The following is a 23,534-nucleotide window of genomic DNA, read 5'->3' as shown; positions in this document are numbered from 1 at the left end:
TCCCCGATTAAAAAATAACGGTGCTGGTGAGAAATGAATCCATCCCAGCATCAGATATTGTGGTCTGGCTAAGTAGATATGGGGATGTGATCGGGCCCCTTGGGAAGATCAATGATGAGAGGGGAATATGGACAGGTGGGTGGATGACCACCGTCCTCTTAAAGGTTGTTGGAAATGTGCTCCAGCACATTCCCTCTTCCAAGGGAGAGCTGAGGATTGTGGGATGAGGAGATTGTGGGACATGTAGTTCAGAAGGCTGGATTTGCAGAGGGGCCAAAACTGTTGTAAAGTACCAGGAAGTGGAATGCTGGGAGATGAGACCTTGGAGGAGATAAATGAGACCTTGGAGGAAGTGCTTTCTCTCGAGACTATGGGCTGAAGCTAAGAAGAGAGACCTGGCTGCTTGTGAGAGTTGATCAGGTCACACGGTCCAGACAGTGTGGAGGATCTTCAGTGAGAGCCTTACATGCCCACCAGCAGATCATCCATCCCAGCTTCCTGTTGGCTGAGTGACTGACCTGAGTTCGGTTACTAGCATTACCACCACAATGGAGTCTCAGTGTCGCATGGGGCTAAGCCTGACACTCCTAAGCTGGTTGCTGATTCTGCAGGAGCCCTTCCAAGACATCCTGAATCCCTGGAGCCACAGTGCCATCAGGATTGATGAACGGGCTGAAGCCCACACTCTGTACACTTTTCACTAGGGACACATGCGTACAGACATCTTTAGTGGACCTATTCACCTACTTTATTAGGGATTGCTGGTCACCATTGGACAGCAATCTCTATGGGCTCTATTGCACCAGCAGGATATTCAGGACACTTGTTCCTTCAAGACTCCCTTTCATTACCCTTCAAGCCAAGGACTCTGTGCTTCAAATCGGTGCTCACATTAAAGGGGAACGCTATTTAGAATTTGTGTATAGCATATATTACATGGCTAGTTCTCTCAAAAAGTGTTGTTATTTTTGCACCTGTGTCATCAGGATTCCAAGGTAGCAGTCTGACACCGAAGAAAGATCTTTCTCCTCCCTTTCATACCTGAGGTCAAAGGTTCTCCTTGAGTATATTTTAAATATTGTTGGCTTGTTGTGTTCATTACTGCTGGTTACCGCCTTAAGAAAAATTTGCTTTAACTGTTTGCAACTGAAGAACCATTAGCAAATACTTGGTTGTTTACTGCAATTTGGTGTCTTTGAAATCATGACTACTTGTGCATTATGTCTGAATCCAGGGTGTCAGAGGTGTCAGGAGGCTTGCAAGGTCAGCGCAACCTAAAGGGACCGTCATTCTACAGCTGCCCTCACGAAGATAGCACTACCTTCTGTATATGTGAGCTGACTAATACGTGTGAATTTTTATCTAACTCTGTTGTTAGCGCCTGCTGCTGAGTGAAGAGACTGACAGCTGACAGAACACTAAAAATGTACTTCCTGTTTGTTTTGAGGAAGCCATTGGCACCCCGTTAGTCAGAAATTGAACTGAGTTTAGTTAGTTGCTCGGATGAGCAGATGTTTTCTTTGTTTTGTGCCATGGACTTGCTGTGCAAAGCCCACCAGAATTGAAACTGTGTTTTTTGCTGCCTTGTAGAATAAAAGTGTAGGTCAAATCTGCTTGGACTTTTCCTGGGTGTCTGCTGTCCCAGACACCCAGGACTGATGCCAACGCCAGCTGAGCCTGTCCCGCTTCCAAAAAAAAAGTGCCTTTATTGCAGGTATAAGATTATTTATATTTTTGCTGAAAATGCAATTATTGTCCACAGAGAGTGCTGAACCTGTGTTTTAACACAGTTTCAGCCCTCAGCTATGCTGATGCCAGCCTACATGCTCTTGAGCACCGTGGGAACTTTAAGAAGGGTTTCTGAAACACTGCTCCTCCCACTGGTGTTATACTGATGGGTACTGGACTGTTTGGCAACCCCATTGTGGGTTTATGTACCCCCTACCTGCTGCTTGTCCCTTGGGTTTAGAGGCCTTGAGATCCCTAGCAAGTTCACCATGAATGCAAGTAAACAAAAGTAAGAAAAAACACTGGCGTTAATGCTCATATTTGATATTAGTCCAAATATATTAGTGATGTAATGAAGAACTCCTTCTCCCAGGTTTCATAGACACACAAAAGCATGGCAAGTGCCGGAAAGTGTGTGTGGGGGGGGTTTCCATCTCCTCCTTCCTCTGTCGTGCCAATGCTTTATAGACACCACAGGACACCTTTGAACATCACTGAAACATAGAAGGAAATATTAGTTAAAAAATAGACTTAATAGCAGCTCCCTTGTTATGGGGATAGCAGCCCATATGCCTGTCATGCCTGTCCCCAAATTGTATCTATCTTTGCTTTATTGGGAGTTTCTGTCCTTTAAAATATGCTATGGGCAGCACAGTGGGTAAATGGTTAGCACTTCCAACTGGCAGTACTAGGGTCGTTGGTTTGAATCCTGACCATGGCAACACTTCCCTGTGCCTGCATGGGTTTCCTCCGGGTACTCCAGTTTCCTCTCACACTCCAAATACATGCTGGTAGGTTAATTGGATCCTGTCTAAATTGGCCCTTATGCCTATCTAAACAATCCTACCCCTTTTACAAACTTCCTAAACCCTCTTGGAACTATATCTCTAGCTCCACTACTAAAACCAAAGGTGTTTCACTTTTCTACAGTATCTTAAACCAAAAGAAAAAATTTACTAAGGTTAAACCACTTCTCCAATGGGAGGATGATCTTGCCTACATTTATACTGAGCAACAATGGCTTCACGCATTTCAATCAATTTACCGAGCCACTTGCTGCTCGACACTATGGGAATTAACACAAAAAATATCCCTTAGATCAGCAATGGGCAAACTACGGCCCGCGGGCCGTATACGGCCCGGCGGACCTTTTAATCCGGCCCGCGGAGCTAGGCTCCCGCTCGGCTCCTCTCACAGTCCGCCCTGAAGACCGGTGTAGCATGAAAATCTGTCTCCTATGAGGATCTGTCCCCCTTGACATATCTGCGCATGTGCCGGAGATCGCCGATCGGTTGCTAATGCCTGAAACTGGCACATGCGCAGATACGTCGAGGGGGACAGATCCTCATAGGAGACAGATTTTCATGCTACATCGGATCGGCGCGGGAACACGGCGAGAGGAACGCGCGGAGCAAAGGTAAGTGAATTGACACAGGGGGGACTTGGGGACTTAATATGGGGAATGAATTACTATGGAGGATGAATTACTATGGGGGGATGAATTACTATATGGGGGATGAATTACTATGGGGGATGAATTACTATATGAGGGATGAATTACTATATGAGGGATGAATTACTATATGGGGGATGAATTACTATATGGGGGATGAATTACTAGGGGGGATGAATTACTATAGGGGGGATGAATTACTATATGGGGGATGAATTACTATGGGGGATGAATTACTATATGGGGGATGAATTACTATATGGGGGATGAATTACTATGGGGGATGAATTACTATAGGGGGGATGAATTACTATAGGGGGATGAATTACTATGGGGGATGAATTACTATATGGGGGATAAATTACTATGGGGGATGAATTACTATGCTTACTATGGGGGAATATTACTATACTTACTATGGATGACACATACACATCATTCATCTACTCTTGGTCCGGCCCCCGGGTCCAATATATGAACCCATTGCGGCCCTCAAGTCAAAAAGTTTGCCCACCCCTGCCTTAGATGGTATCTCACACCCGTTAAAATGGCGCGTTTTAATAACCACGTATCCCCTTTGTGCTGGAGGAACTGCGGGGACCCTGGGAGCTTTATTCACATCTTTTGGCGTTGTCCGCTCCTAAACAACTTCTGGTCTACAATTTTTCAAATTAGATCTGCTATTTCACGGTCCTCTGTTCCCCTAAATCCTGATGTAGTGTTACTGAATTTAAATATTGACAGTATTAACCCCCATGCTAAACACTCTGTCACCCACATTCTTTTGGCAGCTAGATTGAGTATCACTAGATCTTGGAAAACCTCTCATCCGCCCACTGCGTTTGATGCTATCGCATTAGTTCACAGGCACTGTTCTTATGAACTTGTGATGGCCTCTAGCAAAAGTAAATATGGAAAAGTACTAGCCCTACGGCAACCTTTGCTCAGATGGTACCAAACAAACCCACCTGTGTGAACACCTCACTTTGGTAGAAAGTTCTTTAGCTGATCTCTCTAAGCTTTGGCATTTTAAATGTAAACGTTACTGTGTCACTGGTCTTTTTATGATTTTTTTTTCTCTGTTCTGTTTACCAGTTTTTTTTTTGTTTGTTTTTTTCTCCAATTTTATCAATGACTGTAGAATGTTTATCTACTGCATACAGGTATATCTTGTATTTTTATGTAAAATTTCCAATAAAAATTATTGTCCCTCATATGTGTATGAATGTAAGTTAGGGACCTTAGATTGTACACCCCTTGAAGGTTAGAGGCTGATGTGAATGTACAACATATATATGTAAAGCGCTGCTTAAATTTATGGCACTATATAAGTACCTGAAATAAACAAGCATTTCTCATTTTGCACAGTAGAGCAGGGATCAACCAGAGAGCAAATCTGGTGCAGTTGGCCAGCTTGAACATGTATCGCATTATATAGGAACCAAAAATCCCTGTTTTCATGCATAGAAATATTTAAGGGTGTAAAGCAGCATGCAACAAGTTATTTCAGATTGTCCAGTTTAATATAAAAACTGTTTGGAATTGCTCACATATCTATTTCCATTTCTATTACCAGCAGATTTGCCTAAATCTAATTCTTCAATGATACAATATATATGAGATTCACCAGCTGTTCACACATATACAGTATATATTTATAGGTATTATTTTATGACTAATAACACATTTCGAAGCTAATAATATAGCTTATCTAAACTGCACCAAAAGCCCCCAGATGATGCATTAAAGTTGCGTAAGCCCCTTTGATAGCAATTAAAATATCCAAAATCATATTATGCAGCACTAAAGCTCAACAATATCAACTCCCACCACCAAATGTGAAATTGCGTACAAATGACAAATTATAATATACATTTTATATGTGTCAAATTAATAGCACTAATCTCAATAATGACCCAGTCCACCTAAAATCAGAAACACACTCACCAAACCTTTTACCTTGCTTTATTAAGAAAGGCAAGTAGACCTAGAGTGTTTCAATTGGACATATGCCTGTAATGAGTCAATTTGGAAGACCTCTACTGACTTCAGCTCTTCCTACATTCCCCCCTGCCCCATTGGCGCACTAAACCCCCACCACCCCTTCTTTTTTTCCTTCTCCCCTTTGATATCTTCATTTCTCATTGTATGTTCCTTGTTTAGTCTTTTCCCTTTTCCCCTAACTGCCTATTCTCTGAACCATTTTATGAGGAGGAGTTCCTCCTTATTTTGTGAAGCACTGTTACCCAGGATTCCACGCTAATTATATATGCTTGTCATCCTCTGATCTACTTGTAATGAGCCGTATTGTTAGTCTTTTTTCATTGTTATCTCAATTGTGTCTGTGATGCCCTGTGTTTGATATGCACATGGTTAATGATGCCTTTTACCCTGTGTCATTTGTTCAATATAGAGAAAAAAAAAAGAGAGAGGCAAGTAGCGCTCATTCTATATCAATAATCCTTTCACCCTGGTTACATTGGAACTTGCAACTTCTGGGTGACACAGAAAGTCACAAGAAAGGTGAAATCACATCGATTTGAATGGGTGCTGTCCCAATTGCAGTGACTTGAAAAAAAAATATAGTGCAATTTGTCTCCATAAACTTCTATGTTATCTCACAGAAGTCATATCAGCATTAGATAAGAATGAAACTTTGATGGATCAATGTGGGTTTTTTTAACCCTTACCTCTCCTCCCTGGTTATCCTTGCTGCCTAAAAATGTTCTTTCTAGCACATCCCTTTCACACATTGAGTGTAGCGAAATGCTGAAAAGTTCCCGCTTGTGTTTTTGCCTCTTTTTCACATGTAAACAGGCATCGCGCATTCACTTGAATGGGCTACCCTAACTGTGACAAAGTAGCTCAGAAACCTTTCAGTCATGGGGTCTTACACATTTTGGCGCATTTGTAGCACATTTTGATGTGCAGCAAAATATACATCTGCTAACCACGATTAGGGTGTCATAACAGTTAGCCTGCATTCACATCTGCACGGTTCTGAACACACAGCAACCTGCACAGAAAACGTGGGCTTTGCTACATGACTCAAAATGATGAAAAGTGCGGCAAGTGGGCATCACGTTGCCATTTAGGTTGCGTTCACATCTGCACAGATGAAAATGCAACCTAAATGGTAACCCATGTTTTCTCTGCAGGCTGCCAGCCTAAATGGCAACGCACGTGCGACACGCATTGCCTCGCATTTTCCAAACACACAGCAATTCTGTGCAAGTTGCTGCAACACAAGTGTGACATGCATTTGCCATGCATTCCCAAAATGTGAGGAAAAACACGCATTTTCTGTGTGGGTTTCCAAATGTTCAAAAACACGATGAAGTGAATGCATCCTAATTGCCAACGCAAGCATGACATGCATTTGCCGCACATTCGGAAATGTGCAGATGTGAATACAGCCTAAATGGCAACACAAGTGTGATGGGTTTGCTGGGCATTTCCAAACGTGCAGAGACATGCATAGAAGTGGCAAGCTGTGTGCACTGTGTTTGTACTGCCATTTAGGCTGCGTCCGTATCTGCACAGTTTCCAACACGTGACGACTCACACAAAATATGTGCACTGTGGCAAGTGTTTTGGAAAAACCTGCATCAAGATTTTCAAACGCGTAGCGACCACCACAGAATACATGCGCTTGGCCACACATTTCGGAAAATCATGCTGCGCTTGCATTGCCATTAGACTGCATTCACATGTGCACATTTCCAAATGTGTGGCAAATGTGCGTCATATTTGTGATGCCATTTAGGCTGCATTCGCATTTCTGAATGTGCAACAACCTGCTTAGAAAACACAGTCTTTGCCGTACATTTAAAAAACATGCAGCAAACGCGTGCCCTGCTTGCATTGCCAGTTAGGCTGCATACACATCTGCATATTTCTGAGCACGTGTCAAACAACACATTAATCAAAAATAATATATTGCTATTCTGTTTTGCTGAAAAGATGTTCTGTTTCAGTGAGTTTTGTCATTTTGGTGTATTACTATTGGGCAAATATATTGTGCAAATTGTGATTTCTTTACAGTATTATACAACAGGGTTCTGATGGGTTACATTGCTCACCTTATGGCTTATAAATGTGCAAAGAACAATACAATCAACACTACAATGATCAAGAGTGCAATCAAAAATGAGCTCCCTTCCCCCCAAAAGTCTGATGTTTGAGATTGCAATGAACCTTTATAAGAGTACGTGTTAGGGTAAGGCAATTGTGTCTTCTTCTGTTTACTTCCTTGTTTGGTTCTATTTGGCAAAATGTGCCATGTGTCCGAATATTGGATGTCTGTGTAGCGTTCACAAATCCCCAATGCACAGCCCTGGCAGTTGTTGGAATCATGAGGACCATCAATCCTGACATCTGTCACAAAGCTCCGTGGTAAATCGGTTATAGGCAAGTTGTAAAATTTGTGGCTTATTTTATTAACCAAATATTCTATAGCTATCTCAATGTTCTCTTCTAGGAAAGTAGGCTCCTCATATCTGGCAGCTGTGCACATTTTGCATTTTTGCTTGAAAACAGACATTCTCACCTCCCCGGTTTGTCTGTGCAGTTTCATTTGGAATAAAATGTGAACCTTTAAAGAAGCCCAGGAGCGACCACAGATTGAACAACAAAACCTGAAAAAAAAAAGACTTTCAGATTTGAGTTTGGAATAGGCACATATAGAAAGTTATAATTATAAGTCAGGCTATGTTCTATGAAATAGTCTAAAAGGTACTTCTAAATTTATTAACACCACATTTGTTTTTCTTCCTTCTGTACCTTTACAGGATCAGTTCACCATAAACATACAGGTGTGAGTAGGTTGAATCACTTGGCTTCCATATTCTTTTGGGGACCCTGGCACTAAAACACATTAGGGTACAACTGGAAATTCCATTTTGAGCTAGAGTCGCAGAGAGATGTAAAAAAAACAGTGAGTTGTTTTTTTTACTTTAACCACTTGCCCTCCAGAGGATTTACCCCGCCTTAATGACCAGGCCTCTTTTTTGCTGCTCGGTGCTGCACTAATTCAATTGACAATTGCGCGGTCATGCAATGCTGCCCCCAAACAAAATTTGCATCCTTTTTTTCCACACAAATAGAGCTTTCTTTCGGTGGTATTTGATCACCTGTGCGCTTTTTATTTTTCGTGCTGTAAACAAAAAGAGACCAAAAATTTTGATGAAAAACTATATTTTTTACTTTCGGCTACAAAAAATATATAGTAAACTCAAAGTTAGTTATAAATTTAGGCCCAAATGTATTCTGCTACATGTTTTTGGTTAAACAAATCCTACTAAGTGTATATTGATTGCTTTGTGTGAAAGTTATAGAGTCTACAAACTATGGTATAGATACTGCAATTTACGCCATTTTTTTGCTATACAGCGCTGCTCTAGTTTCACTGACAATTGCGTGGGGATGCAATACGGTACATAAATAAAATTTTTGTCCTTTTTTTCACACAAATAGAGCTTTCTTTTGGTTGTATTTGATCATCTGTGTGCTTTTTATTTTTGGCGCTATAAACAAAAACATTTTGAAAAACAATAAAAAAATAAAAAAAATTCTAATTTCTGTCATAAAAATATCCAAAAAAACTACATAATATAATATAATATATAGTAAACTCAAAGTTAGTTATAAATTTAGGCCCAAATGTTTTCTGCTACATGTTTTTGGCTAAAAAAATTCCAATAAGTGTATATTGATTGCTTTGTGTGAAAGTTATAGCATCTACAAACTATGGTATAGATAATGGAATTTACATGGCTTTTACTTTCTGACTGCCCATCACATTGCTTGAGGTGCTAAAATACCAGGACAGTACAAACACCCCCAAATGACCCCTTTTCGGAAAGTAGACACCCTAAGCTATCTGTTGAGAGGCATATTGAGTCCATGGAATACTTTTTTTTCCACAAGTTTCTGGAAAATGACAAAAACATTTTTGTCATTTAACCACTTCCAGTCCGGACACTTTTACCCCCTTCCTGACCAGGGCAATTTTCAGCTTTCAGCGCTATCACACATTGAATGACAATTGCGCGGTCATGCAACACTGTACCCATATGAATTTTTTGCCATTTTTTTGAGACAGATAAAACTTTATTTTGGTGGTATTTATTTACCGCTGGGATTTTTATTTTTTTTGCTATGTAAATGAAAATGTCCAAAAATTTTGAAAAAAAGTGTTTTTCTTATAAAAATTTTGCAAATAAATAATATTTCATCATAAATCTTGGCCAAAATTTATTCCGTTATCTTTTTAGTAAAAAAAAATAAAAGCCAAATTAGTTCATAACCAAAAATTATAATTTTTAAACATTTTGTTTTACATTTTTATTTTTTTTTAATATTACTATTTATTTAATTATTATTATTTTTTTTACATACTGTCACCCTAGCAGTACAGTGTCACCATGGTGACACTGTACTACTTTTGGGGGGTGATGAAGAGTTTTTTTTTCTACACTGATTGCTTTTACACCCATATAGGATGTAAAAGCAATAACTTAGAAGGCAATCAAAGGGTTAACTGTGTGATAGGAGTGTTTCTCTAGGGGGTAGGGAGTGTGTTCTTCGCTGTAAGCACACTGATCCGGAAGGCTGAGCTCAGCGATCCGGATCAGTGTGCTCAAACTGACAGGGAGAAGAGCTGCATTGCAAACAATTTAGCCATGCTCCCTGTAAATGTTTGCCGGTAATCGCCAGGCTCCAGAGGGTTGTCACCAGCCAAGACTCGATGATTGACACCCGCGGCCACGATTTATGGGACTCTCCATGTCTCCAAGTGATACTGTAGTGCGTTTTTGGGGCACTATACTATTGTGAATGTTAGTATAGTTCTGATCTGATCAAAGATATTGATCTGTTCAGACACCATACTTGCAATGGAACTGTATAGTGGTTATGTGGGTATGTTCCTGACAATCAAAGAGTTAAATGTGATTGTAATGTAGTGTCAGGCAATCTAACGCTATCTTGGAGGGATAGTAACTGACGCTAATGCTATCTGAAGTCGCCCGTGACACTAATACAGTGATCAGTAAAAACAAAACTGTACACTGTACTAAGGACACTTGTGACAGGGCAGTGAAATGGTTACCTGGGGGGAGATCAGGGGGTAAATGTGACCTAGCTGTGCTTTTACTGTGTCAGTGTGCTGCTTTCACTCATGTGGATCTGCTTTCATTTCTCACTGGAGCAGAATGTGCTCCAGAGTGGGGAGATTGTATCATTTCCTGTGCCTGTGTTCTGTAAACACAGGCACAGGATGAATTTTGATTCGGAACAACCGATCAGCAGGTCCATGCAAACATTGTTGGCCTAGATCTGGTAAGTGATCGGTGCTGTACCATATCACAAGTCACAGCACCGCCGGGCCAGCAGGCGCGTGCGTGCCCACGGCTCGGGAACATGGCAGGAGTGCTCATCACCTACAGTGAAGCCCATGCTATAGCAGTTGTACTGCTACAGGACAGACTCCCTGTGCCAAATCCCTTATATGTACAGTGGGGATCAAAAGTTTGGGCACCCCAGCTAAAAATTTGTATTAATGTGCATAAAGAAGCCAAGGAAAGATGGAAAAATCTCCAAAAGGCATCAAATTACAGATTAGACATTCTTATAATATGTCAACAAAAGTTAGATTTTATTTCCATCATTTACACTTTCAAAATAACAGAAAACAAAAAAATGGCGTCTGCAAAAGTTTGGGCACCCTGCAGAGTTAATATCTTGTACTGCCCCCTTTGGCAAGTATCACAGCTTGTAAACGCTTTTTGTAGCCAGCCAAGAGTCTTTCAATTCTTGTTTGAGGTATCTTTGCCCATTCTTCCTTACAAAAGTCTTCCAGTTCTTTGAGATTTCTGGGCTGTCTGTCACGCACTGCTCTTTTAAGGTCTATCCATAGATTTTCAATTATGTTGAGGTCAGGAGATTGTGAAGGCCATGGCAAAACCTTCAGTTTACGCCTCTTGATGTAATCCCCCGTGGATTTCGAGGTGTTTTTAGGATCATTATCCATTTGTAGAAGCCATCCTCTCTTTAACTTCAGCTTTTTCACAGATGGCATCAAGTTACCATCCAAACTTTGCTGAAATTTGATTGAATCCATTTTTCCTTCTACTCGTGAGATGTTCCCTGTGCCACTGGCTGCAACTCAACCCCAAAGCATGATTGATCCAACCCCATGCTTAACAGTTGGACAGAGGTTCTTTTCATTCAATTCTGTGCCCCTTCTTCTCCAAACGTACCTTTGCTCATTCCGGCCAAAAAGTTCAATTTTAACCTCATCGGTCCACAGAACTTGTTTCCAAAATGCATCAGGCTTGTCTATATGTTCATTTGCAAAGTTCAAATGATGATTTTTGTGGTGAGGACGTAGAAGAGGTTTTCTTCTGATGACTCTTCCATGAAGACCATATTTGTACAAGTATCTCTTTATAGTGGAATAGTGTACCACAACTCCAGTGTCTGCCAGATCTTTCTGGAGGGATCGTGCAGTCAAACGTGGGTTTTGAATTGTTTTTCTCACAATCCTGCGAGCTGTTCTGTCTGATATTTTTCTTGGTCTTCCAGATCTTGCTTTAACTTCCACTGTTCCTGATGACTGCCATTTCTTAATTACATTCCAAACAGAGGATATTGACATCTGAAAACGCTTTGCTATCTTCTTATAGCCTTCTCCAGCTTTGTGAGCGTCAACTATTTTCAGTTTCAGTTTTCTAGACAACTGCTTAGAAGAACCCATGGTGCTGATTGTTGGGGCAAGGTCAGATGAGTCTGGGCATTTAAAACCTTTGAGATTGACATAACCTGGTCTTCCCAGACGATGATTGAGAACAATCCATGACACTGGCAGGTCTCAGCTTTGCAAAGGGGGCAGTGCATGCTATAAATTCTGCAGGGTGTCCAAACTTTTGCAGACGCCATTTTTTTGTTTTCTGTTATTTTGAAAGTGTAAATGATGGAAATAAAATCTAACTTTTGTTGACATATAAGAATGTCTAATCTGTAATTTGATGCCTTTTGGAGATTTTTCCATCTTTCCTTGGCTTCTTTATGCACATTAATACAAATTTTTAGCTGGGGTGCCCAAACTTTTGATCCCCACTGTACATATAAGGGATTTGGCACAGGGAGTCTGTCCTGTAGCAGTACAACTGCTATAGCATGGGCTTCAAGTGGTTAAAATAACAAAACGTGTTATACTTACCTGATCTGTGCAGTAGTTTTGCACAGGGCAGCCCCGATACTCTTCTCAGGTCCCCCGCTAGTGCTCCTGGCCCCTCGCTCCTGCAAAGTGCCCCAGAACAAGCAGCCTGCTATGGGGCACCCAAGCAGACTCATTCCCGAGCCACTGCTCTGCGCAGCCATTAACACACAGAGCCATTGTTCGGCCCCACCCCTTTTCTCTTCTCATTACCTCACTGGCTGTGACTGACAGCAGCAGGAGCCAATGGTCTTTTTATTGTTGGACTGTACTGTTCATTTTGGGAGATATTCACATGGACCAAATATTGACCGCCAACCGCAGTTTCCTAGTGTGCTGCTTTCTCTCTTTTTTTGTTTACATTGCTCTACTTCTGTTCCAAAGGGGACTATACAGCATCACATGATACTTGCTCAACTTAGTGCTTGGCCCACCTATTGTTTTTTCTATTGGCTCTCAATATAAACCCTGTTACATTCTGAAAACCTGAGATGGGTCACTCATTCAGCACTACGCAGATTAGGTCTCCTGTCTCCAAACAGCGCCCTTGTCATGAAGACAGAAACATTGCAATGTCACCATGGCCACAGGCAGGGAAGTTAAAGTCTAACTGAACTTTCAGTTAGCAGGAGCGTGTAGTGTTCCTGCTCCATCATATCTGCTGGTTCCAGCATCCTAGTTTTTCCTGAGATACATTCTCCCTGTCTGTCTGTCTGTCTGTCTGTCCACCTGCAAGGTGATTGATGTAGCAAGTCTCTAGGTGGAGACCAAACCTGATTTATGCCAGCCAAGCCTGCAGTCTCATGCTTTTGATAGCACTGGTTACATGGCCTCAAGCTCCCTGTTTGTCTGTCCTGCTCTACTGGCTTGATTCCCTCATTTACAACCATGACTCTTCTCTGAACGCTGCCTGCCTTTTGACTACAGATTTGACCCTGACTATTCTGAACTTTACTTGCCTTGTACCTGGACTGTCATTGAACTACTCTGCCAGTCTGCCAACCGTAAGTACCTGTTTTCTCTGGTCAGTTCACGCCTACCCCGGAGTGGTGGCCAGACACTATTGTATAGCACTATGTATAAGACTTAGGGTCAACAGAGTACTAGTAGACCTGCTTGCCTTATGGGAAAGGGGGCTGCTATAGGTGAAGAACACAGAGGTCAGCTATAGTGCCTGACCACCTGTGTTAGGGGTAAGCAATGCATCAGTATAAATTAGCTAATTAAATTTCAGGTAACTTATGCTGGCTGTCTTTGATTCAATATTTTCAGATTTCAAGTCACTAACCTGGAAAAAAAACACAGATTAGAAAGTCACAGTAAAATCAGAATTCCTGATCTGCATACTTGCTGTGGTTTAGCAAAGACTGCATTGAAACTATTGGATCCACATAACAGCCAGGAAACTAGCAATGGCTACTTCCATATTTTCTCAGTACAGGTTTCCTTATTTGTATTGGTAGCCAGGGGTGTTATTAGCTAATACAAAATGTGGCAGAAAACAATGAACAAGTACATTACCATAGTACATTTCAGAGTACACAGAGCTGTAAAAATACTGATACTGAATAAACCAAAGTAAGACTGGTAAACTAACCTTTCCAGTCAATAAACAAAGTGAAATGACAATCCTATTAAAGTGCAAGCACCCTCAAGTTCCTGCAAATAACTTTTCTTAACTTCCCAGAACCCCCTTTACCTGGGGAGCTCTGATTTGCACATTTCTGCATTTCCTGTATGAGTCAAGGGCTGGACTGCTACTATGAACCTTCGTTCTTCTACCAAGTACACTTAAGTTTCTACCTTTAACTGTATGAAAAGAACCGTTTCCAACCAATGGAAGTTAGAGGTACAAAGTACTCGTTTATCACAAGCTATGCTCAATTTAGGAGCATGACATAAAGTATATTTAAACCCAAGAGTAGAAATTTTATATTACTTATCAATATTGTTGTGCTGTACCTTTATGGCCTGGTTCACACCAATGCGTTTTTAGTGCTTTTTGCAAAAACGTCTTACAGTTCATACAACATGGTTTCTTATGGGACACATTCACATCTATGCGGTTTCAGCCACTGAGCTTTTGGAAGGGGACAGGGACGTTTTTAAACACAAAATGGTGCATTTTTAATTCAATGGACTTCAATGGAGACACTGCAGGAAACTCAGGTAGTGCATTTTTGATGTGTTATTGATGCATTTTGCATGCTTTATCCTGCCCAACAACATATTGGCTAAAAAAAGCATAAAAAATGCATGTGCAAAAACGCACTGCAGAAACGGATCATTTACAAACTGCATAGGTTTGAACCAGGCTTAAATGCAGAAAATAAATAAAGTAACATAAAAAAGCACAGTGAAAGCAAATACTTAAATATATCAGCACCTCTAGTGAAAATATTACTCTGTGTTATAACCTATAGTCATAACATATAATATATAGTGTATGCTGTTGCTGGGAGTGTCCATGAAAATGACTGTTACTTAACACCACAGTCAGCTTTAAGGGTCCCCCTAAGCATGTCGTTTTAAAGATTTGTTTTGTGTATTTTTAAAGGTGACCTTGAAGCCACTTGAAAAGACCATCTCCCCTCTGAACCTTTTTTTCCCATTGGTATAGGACCTTCATGGCAATGCCTAACTTCCATGCATTTTTTCAGTAGTTTGCCTATAAGACCTAACAACACAATTTATCCCCCCCCCCCCCCACCACCACCACCACCACCACCATAGATTTCGATGGAATTTGCCAAAATAACAAGATTTTCCATACCCTTGGCAAATTGAACCTAGGCAGAGTTGCTCACCAGTAACAGTGATACATCATGTTGCAGTACTTGGAACTCGGTGCTATGTAATTTTACCATATGTCTCCCATTACAGGTGTACATAAACATTCTCTACTCCAGAGTTACAGGGCCCTCGTGTTTGCCACTAAGAGCAAAAAAAAGCATAATGCAGGGATCTAAAAAAAAAAACTTCCAGGAATTCTTTTTTTCTTTGATAAATTAAAAGAATGATAAAAGAACAACAAACAAAAAAACGTAAAATAGATTTAGAGAAAAGCCAATGAATTTACTATACCTGGCAAAACAACATTGTACATACTGCAACCAGCCCTTCCGTGCCTGGTAATGTTCATCCACAGCAAAGTTCCATGCATCGTAGATCCTTCTGTTTAATAAATCAGCCACAAATATTGCTCTCCATGTGTCCTTGTTCATTATTGCTTTTCTCTCCGAGTAACCAGTTACAAAGTATACTGCAGTTTCCAGAGCAGTGATGTGTTGTCATTTGTTCAGGAAACGAAAGTAGAATTTATCTCCTTCTATAATGAATGCTGGGCAGTGTCTACAAGCTGAAGCATACCTTACAACTTTCGTGAGAAAGAGATACACCTTTCAGCACAAAGTATACAGGCAAAACAAACACTCATGTCATACCCCCAGTTACATGGATCTCAAAAATTATTATTTATTATTTATGTATTTATTACAGGTACTTATATAGCGCCATCAATTTACGCAACGCTTTACTTATATATTGTACATTCACAACGGCCCCTTAGCCTCAAGTGGTGTACAATCTAAGGTCCCTAACTTACATTCATACATACAGTACACATACTAGGGCCAATTTAGACAGGATTCAATTAACCTACCAGCATGTCTTTGGAGTGTGGAAGGAAACTGGAGTACCTGGAGGAAACCCACGCAGGCACAGGGAGAACATGCAAACTTAATATTGATTAATGATTTTACTACTATACTTCTTTTATACTGGCTTTTCGAAACAGCAAATCTAATCATTTTAAGGTTGAATAAAAGGCTTAGTTATAGTATACCAGTTTTGGTAGATAATTAGTACTTTATTATAGATGTCTAGAGAGGGAAAGAGGGACAAAGATTTTGTTTCAAAAGAAGAACAGTCCCTCCAAATAAGGGACAGTTGAGCGCTATGCTAAAGTCTCAGGTTGGACAGTTCTGATGATGTTTTCTTCTATGGTTGTCATAAATGGAAATAGCATTTCCCCATCTGCCATTGAATGCACTAATATTGCATCAGGTATGTAATATTCATCTAGGAATACTGGCTGTCTTTGATTCAATATTTTCTGATTTCAAGTCACCAACCTGGAAAAAAGCATGCAGCTTAGAAAGTCACAGTAAAATATCAACTCCTAATCCACATACTTACTCTGGCTCAGTGGCACAGGCTGCATTGAAACCACTGGATCAGCATAACAGTCAGGCAAATATCTTTCTCTGTATTCTCTCAAAGGTTTCCTTATTTCATGCTGATAACAATGAGTGTGCAAAATTTAGCAGGAAACACTGAAGAAATACAGCATACAGTAAACAGGTCTGCAAGAGCACTGTTTGACATCAAATAAATTATTATTATTATACAGTATTTATAAAGCGCCAATAGTTCGCTCAGCGCTGTACATTACAAAGGGGGACAGAACATGTGACAGAACAATAACAATACAATGCAAAACATGAGGAGATTGAGGGCCCTGCTCCTTGGAGCTTACAATCTAGGAGGGAGGGGATAGTGGTACAGGAGGAGATAGCTGTGGGGGATGGAGTGGTAGGAAGAGTGGAGGAGGTCGGCAAGTTAGCAGGGGGTGGGGTAGGCTTCCCTGAAGAGATGGGTTTTCAGGGTGCGCCTAAAGGAGAGGAGAGTAGGTGATAATCTGATGGGTTGGGGCAGGGAGTTCCAGAGGATGGGTGACACCCTGGAGAAGTCCTGGAGGCGGGCATGGGAGGAGGAGACCAGGGAACTAGAGAGAAGGAGGTCTTGTGAGGTGCGGAGTGTGCGTGCTGGGCGGTACTTGGATATTAGGTCAATGATGTAGTTCGGGGCAGTATGGTGGACAGCTTTGTACGTCAGTGTTAGGATTTTGAATTTGATCCGTTGCGCAATCGGAAGCCAATAATAATAATAAATAATAAAACTAAAGACTGTAAAAGTAACCTTTCCAGTCAATTGAAAAAAAAAGTGAATTGACAGTGCTGTTGAAGTGCAAGCACCCTCAGGTTTCTGTACATACCTTTCCTTAACTTCCTAGGACCCCCATTACCTGGGGAGCTATGATGTGCATATTTCATCATTTCTGGTAAAAGTCAAGGGCTGGACTGCCCTGGCCCAATCCCACAACTCCTTATAAATATGCTATTCTGAACCTTCACTCTTCTATCTACACACATTTCTAATATTTTCCAAGAAATCATAACCATAACAGCAAAAAAAGGTAAAAAATAATATGTAAGCAATGGTTTATTTTCCACTTCCATACTGTAAAAGAATAGATTTTTGTTCACAGGGCAACTCATGAGAATGCACACAATTTATTAACATGTTGTTTAAGTAGACATTAATATGAATTACACTTCACATAAATCGGTAAAGCACATCACAATTAATATATCACAATATTTCATATATTAACACAAACATTGACAAGAATACTTACATTAGCAGTTCTGCATATCTAAAAAGATTAAAAAGCTATAGGTCCTCTATAGTTTTTACTGAATAAATGTTTTACTGAACATACATTACAGTATATGCTGTACACGTTAGGGGTTTATAAACTAAAAAAAGAAGAGGATGTTCACTTAGCAAACTAAATGTTTGTTTAGCTTTGTGAATAAAGTTGTATTCAACTGGAATACCCAATTATGTGCAAAAGATGTAGAAAAACAAGATTTGTGTCTGCACATGATTGGAAGACTGAATTGAGCACAGTGTCACCCTATTTACTAAACAAAAGCATTTGCATTAAAGTATTTGTACATATATTTCATGGCATATTGCAGGGGTCTCTAAACTGCAGCACGAGGGCCGGATGTGGCCCTTTGCTACCCTCTATCTGGCCCCTGGGGCACTATTCCTCCCACTGAGACCAACAATGGGGCAGTACTTCTTCCCATGAAACCAATGATGGTGGACTATTCTTCTCCAATACTACTACCAATGGTAAGGCAATACTACTCCTCTTACTGACTAAGAACCCTGAGGCCATGTTTATTCTCACTGACGCTGGGATATTTTCTATCCTCACTGGCCCTAATCCAGCTCTCCTAAAGTCTGAAGGACAGCATACTGCTCCTTTGTTTGAAACGTTTGGAGACCCCTGATATATCGTATAGTGCATGTTGTGTTGTACTCTATGTTGTGTATATGTTCTGTATATTTGTTGTATAGTTAAATAACACATTTGAATATAGTAAAATACTTCTGTCTATAATACACACAATCAAATATACAAGGTGCAATTATATAAAATGATACAAGATTGAATAAACTATATGCTGTACAAAAATGTATGTGTTTTGTGCAATATCTGTTAAATTATATACATACAGTACTATATGTTGTATAGAAAGCATTATCTCAGTATTACATAGTATTCTGTTGTTATCAGAAATTATATAAATATTTTGTATAATTAGTGTGTGTGTGTGTTACCTAGGTTTCTCACTTGCACATGGCAGCTGGTTCCAGGGTTTATGGCTGACGTGGAGAAGTCAAGCTTTTTGTTTTCTCAGAATTTTAATAAGTTCTGGTCTGAGCCCTATAGCCTGGAGGTTTTGTAGATCTCTGAGTGGGATATAGCCCCCATTCCTAGGTTCATATCTAACCTGGTTGCCAGACCTCAATATTAGTCTTGGCTGTCTTCAGGCCTTTATATATTGGAGCTGAATAATGTACATGGCTCTTTCTCCAACTCTCTCTGTTGTTTGATCCTGCTGCTGAGTGAAGAGACTGACAACTGTCAGAACACTAAAAATGTAAAAGTGCTGCCTGTTTGCTTTGGGGGAACTCATCAGGGACACCCTGTTAATCAGGAACTAACCTGAGTTAAGTAATTGGGTGAGCAGATGTTTTGTTTGTTTTATGCCATGGACTTGCTGTGCAAATCCCACCTGAATTGAAAGTATGCTTCTTTGTTGCCTTGTGGAATAAAAATTTAGCACAAACCTGCTTGGACTGTTCCTGGGTGTCCGCTTCCCCAGACATACTGGACTGCAACCAACACCAGCTGAAGCTATCCCTCTTACAAAAAAAATGCCCTATTTCAGGTGTCAAATTATTCTATTTTCTGCTTGCTGAAAATGTCAGTATTGTCTATGAGGAGTGTTAAATCTGTGTTTTAATGCCGGTGAAGCCCCCTGCTATGCTAATACCAGCCCACATGCATTTAAAATTGTGGTAACTTTAAGAGGGTTCCTCAAAAACCTCTTGTGCTATGCTGATGGGCACAAGACTGTTTGGGGCCCCCATTGTGGGTTTATGTATCCTCTACCTGCTCCCTGATTTAGAGGCCTAACAAGCTCACAATTAATGCAGGTAAGCAAAAGTAAGAAAAAAGACTGACATTACTGCTCATAATTGAAGTCCAAATATATTGGTGATGTAGAGTAACTTCTTCCCCAAGGAACCCTAGGTACATAAAACCATGGCAAGTGCAGGAACGCCCTCAGTGCTCACACAGTTTAACAGAGAGAAAGTGTGTGTGATGGGGGGGAAAGGGGTGTCAAGCTAACACATCCTCCTACCAATGCCTGATAGACACCACATGACACCTTTAAATATCACTGAAACCTAAAAGGAAATATTAGTTAAAAATAGACGTAATTAAAATCATTTTAATCAGTGTCAGTTTTTTTTCTTACTATTTTAACACCCTGCCATAGTGTCAGATGCAGGATGTTAACGCAGACACAAGATGGCAGTGTCCTGCAAGTCAGTGGCACTCACACTCTGTAGAGTCTAGAACAGGGGTGGGCAAACTTTTTGACTTGAGGGCCGCAATGGGTTCATATATTGGACCTGGGGGCCGGACTAGCTGCTGGCTGGCCCAGCCACTACCATGCCATCCATAGTAAGTATAGTAATATTCCCCCATAGTAAGCATAGTAATTAATCCCCCATATAGTAATTCATCCCCCATAGTAATTCATCCCCCCTATAGTAATTCATCCCCCATATAGTAATTCATCCCCCATAGTAATTCATCCCCCATAGTAATTCATCCCCCATATAGTAATTCATCCCCCATAAAGTAATTCATCCCCCATAGTAATTCATCCCCCATATAGTAATTCATCCCCCCTATAGTAATTAATCCCCCATATAGTAATTCATCCCCCATAGTAATTCATCCTCCATATAGTAATTCATCCCCCATAGTAATTCATCCCCCATATAGTAATTCATCCCCCATAGTAATTCATCCCCCATAGTAATTAATCCCCCATATAGTAATTCATCCCCCATAGTAATTCATCCCCCATAGTAATTCATCCCCCATATAGTAATTCATCCCCCCTATAGTAATTAATCCATCATATAGTAATTCATCCCCCATAGTAATTCATCCCCCATATAGTAATTCATCCCCCCTATAGTAATTCATTCCCCCCTATAGTAATTCATCCCCCATATAGTAATTCATCCCCCCATAGTAATTCATCCCCCCTATAGTAATTAATTCCCCATATTGTGTCAATTCACTTACCTTTGCTCCGCGCGTTCCTCTCGCCGTGTTCCTGCGCCGTTCCGGTCTTCAGGGCGGACTGTGAGAGGAGAGGAGTTCGTCACGCTGCCCCGCCTACATCCTGACAGCCAATGTTTGCCACGCTCCGCGGGCCGGATTAAAAGGTCCGCCGGGCCGTAGTTTGCCAATTGCTGGTCTAGAAAGATGAAAGGCAACAAGATTCTGCTGATCGTTAACCTTGCCACTCTGTACAGTAAATCAGTCTGCCAGCAGGTAACTGGACGGAACACTGCAGGAGAGACCGCAGTGTCTGTGGGGGCCCCCATCTGCAGAGAGCAAAAGACCAGGATTTGCCGGACGCCAGTGAGAGAGTCCCATACACCAACTAAATAAATGAACACTGACATTCTCCCCACATCTGTTAACTTCTTGCACACAGTTGTTGATATTGCACATAGCTATCACGGGTTGTGATCTAGTTCTCTCAACTGTTACTGTTTGAACAGATTTGCAGTGCAGTTTTACCTTCAGAGCTGATCACAGTGCACACATTCTGCAGACCAGGCCACTACAGTGCTACTTGAATCATCAGTCTACTCTTCAAGAGGAACCTTTTCTACTGTTGCCATTAGTCCTTGCAGCTGAGAGGGGAGTTGCCTTTTGCCCACAAGCACTTTTGCCAGCTTCTACACCTCATTGCCCCAAATCTGCCTTTGACCAGTGCTTTAAAGGGGCATCCCAAAAGTCAACTGCCACTATAAGGGGAAGTGCTTTTCCTTCTTTGCTTTCCTTTGCATTGTTCTTTTAGGGGACGATCAACTATACTTTTTCCCACTGTGCACCAGCTGGGCTCCAACAAGCATGCAGAAGACTCTCCACTGCAGTTAAAGGGACATTGATTGCTTTGGGTAAAGAGCTCTATCTTAGATTTAATCCTTGCAATCAGGTCCTGAGGGCCAAAATGAGCTAGTCTACTTGTTGATAGTTTTTCTTGCTCACTGGGGACTGAAAAGCCACCTCAGGTTGGAAGTAGTGGGATAACTTCTGAAAAGCAGGCCTACTAGCACTGACTGATATTTTATGGTAAGTGGCTAAATGGTTAGCACTTCTGCCTGGAAGTACTAGGATCATTGGTTCAAATCCCAGCCACAGCACCTCTTGTCTGAAGTTTGCATGTTCTCCCTGTGCCTGTGTGGGTTTCCTCTGGGTAGTCCGGTTTCCTCCCACACTCCAAAGACATGCTGGTAGGTTAATTGAATCCTGTCTAAATTGGCCCTAGTATGTGTATGTATGAATGTAAGTTAGGGACCTTAGACTGAACACCCCTTGAGGGTTAGGGACTGATGCGAATGTACAATATATATGTAAAGCGCTGCGTAGATTGGTGGCACTATATAAGTACCTGAAATAAATAAATAAATGTTGTTTCTTTGCTTAAAGTTGATATTAGTGACAACTGCCTCTGCATATGCCACTATTGCTTAATGCTGTTTAATCAATTTACTTTGAAGTTTAATATAAACCTCATATTGGTTTACTCCAACTAGTGTATGAGTCTGGTGGTAATATTTTCTGGTTAAGAGAATACTGTGGTGTCAGCAGGGGTCCAGCTTTCAGAACAGGGTCCAGAACAGCAGAGAGCCCAAAAATAACTCAGCAACTCCTAAGGGGGTAGTGCTACACTATTGCCTACTAGCAATAATGGTGAACTGGTTAAGAGTCTGGGGGACTCCTAAAACCATTTCATCATGGAGGGGCAACCACCTATTTGCAAACAGGAGTGCGGAGGTAGGTGGTACATAAGACTTGCTGCACCACCTCCTTCAAGGATCTCAGTGCCTATAAGCATTAGGCACTGGTGCTTGTTTTTGGGGGGACTGGCTGTTTTTAGGACAACCCCACTTAAAGAATTCCCCCAATACTGAAAGCTATGTTGGCTGCAATCAGCAGCTCCCTTGCTGTAGGGATACTAGGCCATATACCTGGCATGCTGGCCTGCTAAGCTCTGGATGGTCTTACATGTATCTTGCAATATATTTTTAAGCTGGCCAACCTTGTCAGTGTTCCATCTGAGTTTGTAGCTATCCCCCTGTTGTGTCTATCTGCCCCGTAATGGGAGATTCTGTCCATTAAATATGCAATAATGAAGTAAGATTTTGGCATTTTGCACAGTAGAACTGGGATCAACAAAAGAGAGATTCACTGGTGCAATTGGCCATCTTGAACATGTATTGCAATATACAGGAACCAAAAATTCCTATTTTCATGCACAGAAATATGTAGGGGTATAAAGCAGTGTGCAGAGGGTTATTTAACTTGTGATCGCTCACATTTATCACCTGGTGTTTTTTATATATATATATATAGAGAGAGAGAGAGAGAGAGAGAGAGAGAGAGAGAGAGAGAGAGAGAGAGATTGATAACATTTCTGGGCTAATAATGTAACTTATCTAAAATGCACCAAAAGTCAGAGCCCTCAGCTGATGTAAAGTTGTATACAAGCCCCTTTGATACAAATTAAGATTTGAAAATCATATATGTTACAATCTTTAAATATAGCGACAAGTCCAAATAAATCATTCTTGCAATTCACATGCATAACACCACTCCACTTTTTGGACCTC

The 23,534-nt window shown here is 40.9% G+C and overlaps 1 protein-coding gene across 1 annotated transcript; it reads right to left on the bottom strand.

Annotated features, from left to right (window-relative positions):
* Positions 1-4,682: 4,682 nt before the first annotated feature.
* LOC149460104 (receptor-transporting protein 3-like) lies at positions 4,683-15,710 on the bottom strand. The gene is made up of 2 exons (XM_089680129.1): positions 15,486-15,710; positions 4,683-7,818 (listed from the first exon to the last, which is right to left on the bottom strand). The coding sequence occupies exons 1-2, from the start codon at positions 15,623-15,625 to the stop codon at positions 7,272-7,274; spliced, it is 687 nt and encodes a 228-aa protein (XP_089536255.1). The 5' UTR covers positions 15,626-15,710; the 3' UTR covers positions 4,683-7,271.
* Between the last annotated feature and the right edge of the window lie 7,824 nt (positions 15,711-23,534).

This window comes from Staurois parvus, unplaced genomic scaffold (assembly GCF_062004578.1).
Source record: "Staurois parvus isolate SC_StPar_1 unplaced genomic scaffold, SC_StPar_1.0 ptg000235l, whole genome shotgun sequence".
Classification (NCBI taxonomy): Eukaryota; Metazoa; Chordata; class Amphibia; order Anura; family Ranidae; genus Staurois; species Staurois parvus.
The sequence above is the reverse complement of the archived record's forward strand: the minus strand, read 5'-3'. Positions and strand labels throughout refer to the sequence as shown.

What these genes read in the sequence shown, in the direction of transcription:
- LOC149460104 (XM_089680129.1), bottom strand. Translation starts at nt 15,625, where the DNA reads ATGAACAAGGACACATGGAGAGCAATATTTGTGGCTGATTTATTAAAC. An exon ending in GTACAATGTTGTTTTGCCAG is followed by an intron (nt 7,819 to 15,485) that starts GTATAGTAAATT and finishes TTTTTTTTTCAG; the next exon opens with GTTTTGTTGTTCAATCTGTG.